Source organism: Marmota flaviventris, chromosome 9 (assembly GCF_047511675.1).
Source record: "Marmota flaviventris isolate mMarFla1 chromosome 9, mMarFla1.hap1, whole genome shotgun sequence".
In the NCBI taxonomy this organism is placed as follows: Eukaryota; Metazoa; Chordata; class Mammalia; order Rodentia; family Sciuridae; genus Marmota; species Marmota flaviventris.
The window spans coordinates 59747990-59757095 of record NC_092506.1 but is presented as its reverse complement, the minus strand read 5'-3'; the positions used below and the strand labels follow the sequence as shown (position 1 = coordinate 59757095).

Below are 9106 nucleotides of genomic sequence, written 5' to 3'. Positions count from 1 at the left end.
ACATGACAATTTCAAGCAAATAGTATGCTTTTCTTCAATAATTCAGCTCAAGTCAATGAGTTAAGGTTACTGTTCCCATTAGTTTGACTATACAGAGTCTACATGATGTGTGTATGTTTAAGATAATCAGAAAGAAACATAGGGTCCCATGATTAAGGTGAGATAGTTGAAATAGGTCATATTTGTTAAAAGTGAAAAATAATTGTATAATTTTTCCGTGTCTCTGTATAGAATTCACATGGTTAGGATGTGAATTTAATTTCAAAAAAATTTAATTTAATTAAAAAAATCACAATAGTATTTGAACATAATTGGAAGACATAGAGTGGACAATTATAGACCTTGTTTGAACTATTGAATTCCTACAGAATCATACAACTCAACTTAGAAACTATTTCATAATTATTGACAATTGCAAATGAAAGAATTCATGGATGGACTTGAAAACATCATTAATGCCAAATAATTAACTTCTTCAAATAAGTCTTGCTATTTTTATTCATGGCAACTTTGTCAGCAAGAAGCCACTGGACATATGCAGAATCACACATACCTCTTTTCCCAATGTTATGACTTGTAAATATTTGTGGATGGATGAAGAGGAGGGAGAAGGAAGTGAAAAATTCTGTATTCTTCAGGTGAATAATTTACTTGTTTGGGTTAAATAAAACACATTGAAGAATATGAAAAAATGTGATTATCATATAGGCAATTACTCTCGCTAATGTGGGTGGACCTCATCTAATCATTTGAGGGAAATTCTGCTCCAAATTGCTTTCAGACTCCAGACTGTAACATCAACTCTTCCCTGAGTTTCTCGCCTGCCCAACATATTTAAGATATGTGAGCCCACACAGCGTACAAGCCAATTCATAAAAGCCCATTCAACCCCTCTCTCCGCACCATTTATTGGTTCTGTTTTTCTGGAGAGCTTTAATTAATACACAACACCTATCAAAAATTGAATCATTTAAATGAAAGCATAAAAAATCACTGGAGAAATCTATGGACAATACTTATGTGTTTCCAATCATGAACAATTATATTTTTTCTAGAATACAAGTCCATGTATATAGACTTTGAGTAGCTCCTCAGCCTAACTACTTTGGGTCATCAACATAGGTATCTTGCTCTGAAGCATTGTCAGGGCTTCTGAGCACTTGCCTGAGCTACTTTATCCATGGGCCACAGAAAGAGAGCTAGTCTTCTTGGTATTTTTTATTTTTCTCTTATGCAAAGTATGTAACTACTAACTGGAGATATTCAATACTTAGGTCTCTTTATTTCCCTGATATTTCTGCTTTTTGGCTTTTCTTTTCTTTTGGCTATTCTTTTGAGGGAGGGGAACAGGATCCCTCCAGCAATCTGGAAAGCAGAGAATAGCTTAAGTGTGGGCTGGGATTACTTACCCTAGCTTCTGGTCTAAGCTGTTCTGTTGTATCACATCTATAGAGGCCAAGGAACCCTGGACAGCTAAGATGCTATTTTATTCTGCAACAGGAAAATGCATCCAGTCTCCAGGGAAAACAGGCTTTAGGTCACAGAGAAATTGCTCTCTGCTCAGCTTTACTCTTGGGATGGCAATACTTGAGGACAGGGTAAGGTAGCTTGAGGGAGCAGTGAGGAGAAAAGAAAGCTGAGAGGTATTAGAAATGAGAGCAATCAGAACTGTCTAGCCCAGCTTTCTCCAAGACACACTTCCTGCAGGTTTTGATTCTTTGGTGGCCCAGTTAACTTCTTACCTTGGTTTTAGAAAGTATATCTTTCTATTTTCTGGAAGAAGGCAGACTTAGCTAACCCTGGAATCGGACTGCATAGGACTAACCATAGAATAAAGATTCAATAGGAGTCTGAGGAAGGAAATAATGGATATGTCACAGATGGAAAAAACATGATGCACCAAAAGAGCTTCAAAACCCAAAGAAACATGATATATCAATATGGACAGGGAGATTACTGAACAAGGTGTCAGAAATCACCAAGTAGCAAATGTCTAAATGTCCCAGTAAGACACTGTTTTGATTAACTCCTCGAAAATTCAGCAGCTTATCACATTAGTGAAGTTCTTATGGGTTCAGTGGTCTTTGTCCTGGTGGGGCACCTTCTTCAGAGTTAGGGGAGGTTATTGCTCCTTATACTTCTTACCACCAGGAAAGAGGCCAGGGAGGAGGCACTGGCACATACCTTTAAACCCAGCTACTCAGGAGGCTGAGGCAGGAAAATCATAAGTTTGAGGTCAGCCTGGGCAACTTAGCAAGCCCCTATCTCAAAATAAAAAGTGTAAAACAAAAACCAACCAACCAAACATACAACAACAAACAAACAAACGAACAACAAACAAAACAAAACAAAAAAAACAACAAAGCAAAACAACAACAACAAAACTGAGAATGTAGTTCAGTGGTAGAACTACATTCTCAGTTTTGTACCCCTGGAGTACTGCAAGAAAAGAAAATGAAAGAAAAAAAAGAGGCTTAGCCCTTGATAGTTTTCTTTGGATTTCAAAGATAGCACGTAATGCACTTAGAAATAATTCTGTGATTCATTTATCAGGTAATCAGCAGGCTGTTAGTTTTTTTTAAACATTAGAAATTTATTAGTTGCTCAAAACATTATATTGATCTTGACATATCATATATCATACATTTATTTCAAATGGGGTATGAATTCTTATTTTTCCACATGTACAGATTGCAGGATCACATTGGTTATACAGCCACGTTTATACATACTGCCATACTAGTGTCTGTTGTATTCTGCTGCCCTTCCTATCCCCCGCCCTCCCCTCTCTCTACCTCATCTACCATAATTCATTTTTCTCTCTCTCTCTCTCTTGGTTTTTTTTTTTTTTTTTTTTTGTTGTTAGTTTTTAAAGGGCTGAGAACAAGAGAAGGCTGTATAGCAGATAAAGTCTGTGGTACAAGCAGTTTTGGTGTTAGTATTATATAGTCTGGTAAAACCATAGTTCCAGTTTTATCTGTGGTAGACAAAGACATTGTGTGGAGTCTTTATCAAGCCCAAATAAGATATAACTTGGAGGTATGTAGACATAAAAGAGGAAAAAAAAACCTCTCTTATTTGGAAGTGGTTACAAATTTATAATCATTAGAATACAGAGCAGACGATAGTAAATGCTTTTTAAAAGAACAAGGATTCTTTTGGGATCCCATTTGCCTTTCAGATGGGATCTGACCGATGAAGCCAGACTGTAGCTCATGTTTAAGAACAGATCCAACTTTCTTGGCACAGCCTGAGAAAGCTCTCCTTGAGCCAGTCTGGCCTTCCACTCCAGCCTCACCCTCTGCCACCTCACTGTCTTCTCTCCTTATACTTAACCACCCATGCAGGTAGGGTACTCACTCCTCAATTTGCAATGTCTTCTCCCTCTACATTTCTCTACTTCTCCATACCACTTCATATGCCTTCATCAGCAAATTATGACTTTTTAAATTGTTGTTTCAAGTTGAATTAGAACCTTCAGAACAGTTCTGAACTCCATGTTCCTGTTTGCCCCGCCCCATTCTTCTGTTCTCACCCAGTATCATTATCTTGTCATTGTAGTTCCTTACTTATTTCTCTCTTTACTCCAATGGACTATGTGAGTCTCAAAAGCAAAAAACATTGTGTCTTACTCATTTCTGAAGCTTCAGAACCTTAAATAGGCACAAATAAAATATTTTTTGATGAATGAACAATGAATACAATAAAAAGAATAGAATATCTTTATATTTACTATATGCTATAGGTCACTTAATATACAATGATCCTCACAAACACTATAAGATAGGTGCTGTAATTGTTTCCATTTAATAATAGAAGGAACTAAATAACTTGGTAAATAACTTGTTCTTGTGCTTACCTAGCACTGTAACATTGTGTCTATTACACTGTATTAAACATGTACCCATATGTATGTTTTGGATGTACAATCAGATTTGAGCTTTTGAGGGGCAAAGTAATGAAGAAATCATTTTTGAGATTCTCTTACCTAGCATGGGGCAAGAAAATAGTTCTCACAAAAAATGCATGTGAAATAAATAATATAATAAAAATATTTTTTTCAGGGCTAGGAGGGTAGCTCAGTGGTATAGCACTTGTCTGGAATGTATAAATCCGTGAGTTGGATCCCCAGCACATATAACCATGTAAATCATAGTGCCAGTTGTATCTGATTAGACCAAAGCATTGCATCACACAAACAAAAAAAAATAACAATAATAAATTTTCACCACAATCTGACACCTTCCCTCTCATGTACATATAATGAAGTCATGGGTAGAATTTGATCTAACCAGGAGTTGGCTGCTTCATTTTTATTTTTTGCAGAGGTGAGGGTGGGAGGGGATTAGCAACTTCTTTACAGGGCTCCAAGTCCTGTAAGCATCCTACATCATCATCTCTGGCCTGTCTTCCTCAACACCCTGAACATGGCTCCCCGGATGGGCTTGGATTTGACACTGTAGATGATGGGGTTGAGCACAGGAGGCACCACCAGGTACACATAGGCAACAAGAGCATGTACAATGGGGGGCAGGTGCCTCCCAAAACGGTGGATCATGGACACACCTATGACTGGGATGTAGAAAACCAACACGGCTAAGATATGAGAGACACAAGTGTTGAGGGCCCGGGCACGCTCCTTGGGAGAGGCCAGCCCCATCACTGTATGAAGAATAAGGGTGTAGGACAGGACAATAATCAAGGAGTCCACACCCACTGTGGACAGAACCACGTAGAGCCCATACAGGATGTTGACAGTGATGTCATCACAGGCCCTTTTCATGACATCTGCATGGAAACAAAATGAGTGGGACAGAAGGATCTTGCCAGGGCAGTAGTTTAGTCTTTTTAGCAAGAAAGGGACTGGGAAGAGGGACAGAGTGGCTCGAGCCACAATGGCCATCCCAATCCTGATGATGACATTATTTGTGAGGATAGCTGCATAGCGCAAGGGGTTAGAGATGGCCACAAAGCGGTCAAATGACATGGCCAGGAGCACTGAGGACTCCACTACAGAAAAGGAGTGCAGGAAGAACATCTGGACCAGACATGCATTGAAACCAATGAACCGATGGTCAAACCAGAGCACAGCCAGGGTTGTGGGCAGTGTGGACAAGGTGAGGCCCACATCAGTGAGAGCCAGCATGGACAGGAAGTAGTACATGGGCTGATGCAGGCTGGGTGTGCTTCTCACAGCCAGGAGGATGAGGCAGTTTCCAGTGAGTGCCACAGTGTACATGGAGGAGAAGGGGATGGAGATCCAACCATGAAAGTCCTCCAGTCCTGGGATGCCAATCATGAGGAAAGCAGGTGGCTGAAAGAAGGAGATGTTGCCATAGGACTGGGAAGGGAGCATCCTTGGAAGGCAGCTGAGGGCTCCAGACAGATGTGACCTCTCCAATCTGGGAAGAAATGTAAGGAGATAAAATAAGTTATTGACAAAAATAATTCTGATATCTGGTGACATGGGTTCAAGCAGAATAGCAAGTATGACCCATATGAAGCAGATTAAAAATAAAGTATAGTTTCATTCAAAAGAAAAATGCATATAAATGTGCTATAAACCCAAATACTACAAAGTATCACATCATTGTGTGGAATACAGTTCTCTCCACAATTGAACAAAGCAACATTTTCTTTATATACATGCAAACTAATTCTTAGGAGCCCAATGAATAACACTGTATTTTGAATAGCAAGTAGTGACTTCATGGAAATAAACTGCAAACATATGTGGACATCCAAAGGGTAGATATTAGGGACTTATTTTTCTTTTCCTGGATTGCTTTTTAAATTTCAAACAAGAAACAAGTAAAGAAGAATATCAAAAATAGCTTGAAGGTAGGTCAGTAAAAAACAAAACAAAACAAACAAACAAAAAACCCAAGGGAAACAGTCACTCTTACATATCTTAGCACATACTTAAAAACATGCCAAAGACAGAATAATAGATCTGTGAGCTAAAGTTTTATTATGATCACTGAAGTTTACAGTCAATGCCAAACCTGGGCAATGTAATCAGCTTACTCTGAAGGAATGGTAAAAATGACCAATTTTTTTTTTTTGTAGTGTGGGAGCAGAATGATGGAGAGGTTGACAAGCTTTGGTCATCTGGGCTATGGGATAGAAGACTGTGCATATATTAGTAGAATTTTAAGAAACATGTAGTAAAATTGCTAGTGGTGTTTGTCCAGTCAGAAAGATGGGCAAGGAGCAAAGAAGTTCCAATATAGAATTTGTATGGACATTTTTTTTTAAAAAGCTAAAAGAGACAAAATAAGGTAACAATATGTCAAAGTAAGTTTTTGAGGTAAAGCATTATTAAAAGAAAGAAGAAATTTCTCTATTTAATTTTTCTAATAAATTAAAGAAAGCATGTACCAAATTAAAATGTGTTATACTAAAGGGTCAAATTGAATTGATAATAAAGAGACAAAATGAAGATTAACATAGTATGCTAAAGAAAATAATTTATAAAATTCAATATGAAGTTGAAATATTTTTATTACAAAATGACACACTAGTTAAAACACTAAGATGTATGGAGAATATGATTAAGAATAAACAAAATAATACCAAAATGATAATATTAAAGTTAACATGAGATACATTGAATAGAGTAGAATTACAAATATAACATATATTCCTGAAGAGAATTAAGTATAAAAAATTGACAATATATTTCAATTTTTAATAAGATTTTTCTGAAAAATTAAGGAAATCTTTATATAAATATTCTTATCATATATTGGGAAATAAACACTAACCTAAGGAAAAAAGGATGTGTATTTAAAATCAAACAAGTTAGTTGAAATTTTGTCATTATTAAATCTGTAAAATGCTTTTGGTAGTATGGCCATTTTGACAACCTTAATTCTGCCTATCCAAGAACAAGGAAGATCTTTCTATCTTCTAAGGTCGTCTTCATTTTCTTTCTTTAGTGTTCTGCAGTTTTCATTGAAGAGGTCTTTTATCTCTTTTGTTAAATTTATTTCCAAATATTTTATTTTATTTTTTGAGGTCATTGCAAATGGAGTAGTTTTCCTAATTTCTCTTTCAGAAGATTCATCACTGATGTATAGAAATGCATTTGATTTATGGGTGTTGATTTTATATCCTGCTACTGTGCCAAACTCATTTATTAGCTCTAGAAGTTTTCTGGTAGAATTTTTTGATCTTCTAAATATAGAATCATGTCATCAGCAAATAGTGATACTTTGAGTTCTTCTTTTCCTATTCAGATCCCTTTAATTTTTTTGTCTGTCTAATAACTCTGGCTAGAGTTTCCAGGACTAGATTGAATAGAAATGGTGAAAGAGGCCATCCCTGTTAAAATATTAATGTCATTCTTCATAGAAATAGAAAAAGCAATCATGAAATTCATTTGGAAAAATAAGAGACCCAGAATAGCCAAATCAATCCTTAACAAGAAGAATGAAGCAGGAGGCATCACAATACCAGATCTTAAACTATACTACAGGGTTCTAGTAACAAAAACAGCATAGTAATGGCACCAAAATAGACATGTAGACCAATGGTACAGAATAGAAGACACAGAGATTAACCCACATAAATACAGTATTTCTCATACTAGATGAAGATGGAAACAACATATATTAGAGAAAGGATAGCCTCTTCAACAAATGGTCCTGGGAAAACTGGAAATCCATATGTAGAAAAATGAAATCAAAACCCTATCTCTCACCCTGCACAAAACTCAATTCAAAGTGTAAGAAGAACCTAGGAATTAGACCAGAGACCCTGCATCTAATTGAAAAAAATTTTGGCCCAAATCTTTATTATATCAGCTTAGGACCTGACGTCTTTAACACTACTCCAAAAGCACAAGAAATAAAATCAAGAATCAATAAATGGGATGGATTCAAACTTAAAAGCTTCCTCTCAGCAAAGAAAACAGTCAATAATGTGAAGAGAGAGCCTACAGAATGGGAGAAAATCTTTACCACATGCACATCAGACAGAGCACTAATCTCCAGGATATATAAAGAACTAAAAAAACTTAACACCCAAAATACAAATAACCCAATCAATTAATGGGCTCCATAGAAGAAGATATACAATTGATCAACAAATAGATGAAAAAATGTTCAACATCTCTAGCAATTAGAGAAATGCAAATCAAAACTACTCTAAGACTTCATCTTACTCCTGTCAGAATGGCAATTATCAAGAACAGAAGCAACAAGAAGTGCTGGTGAGGATGTGGGGGAAAAGGTACACTCAAACATTGCTGGTGGGACTGAAAATTTGTGCAACCTCTTTGGAAAGCGGTATAGAGATTCCTTAGAAAACTTGGAATGGATCCATCATTTGACCCAGATAGCTCACTCTTGGTTTATACCCAAAGAACTTAAAATTATCATACTACAGTGACACAGCCACATTAATGTCTATAGCAGCTCAATTCACAATAGCTAAAGTATAGAACCCAACCTAGATGACCTTCAACAGATAAATGTATAAAGAAAATGTGGTATAAATACACAATGGAATATTTCTCAGCCTTAAAGAAGAATGAAATTATGCCATTTGCTAGTAAATGAATGGAACTGGAGATTATCATGCTAAGTGAAATAAGCCAATCCCCAAAAAGCAAAGGCCAAATGTTTTCTGTGATGTGCGGATGATGATCCATAATGGGTGGTGGTGGGGCTAGGGAAAAATGGAGAAACTTTTGTTTGGGCTTAGGGGAGTGAGGGGAGGGGAGGGGGTGTGAGGTGGGAAGGATGGTGGAAAGAGATGGACATTATTACCCTATGTGCATGTATTATTGCATGAATGATGTGACTCTATATCATGTACAACCAGAGAAATGAGAAGTTGTTCTCCATTTATGTACAATTAATTGAAATGCATTCTGCTGTCATGTATAACTACTTAGAACAAATAAAAAAGTAAAAAAAAATGTTGTCATAATAGAGCAATGGAATGAAACACATTAAATATGTACTCATTAGTCACTCTGCATTGGTCAGTGATGCTAGGAATTCAATACAATGAACACTGGTAAATAGCCTGCTCTTATTCTACAAACTCTTACATGATATAAACAAAAAACAGATGAGGGAAATTTTCTCTTTATAGA

General features: G+C 36.5%; 1 protein-coding gene across 1 annotated transcript; it reads right to left on the bottom strand.

The window, feature by feature from the left end:
* Positions 1 to 4393: 4393 nt before the first annotated feature.
* On the bottom strand, positions 4394 to 5356 carry LOC139706993 (olfactory receptor 51I2-like). Its single transcript, XM_071616976.1, has one exon. It carries the CDS (start codon positions 5354 to 5356, stop codon positions 4394 to 4396), a length of 963 nt encoding a protein of 320 aa, XP_071473077.1.
* Positions 5357 to 9106: the final 3750 nt, after the last annotated feature.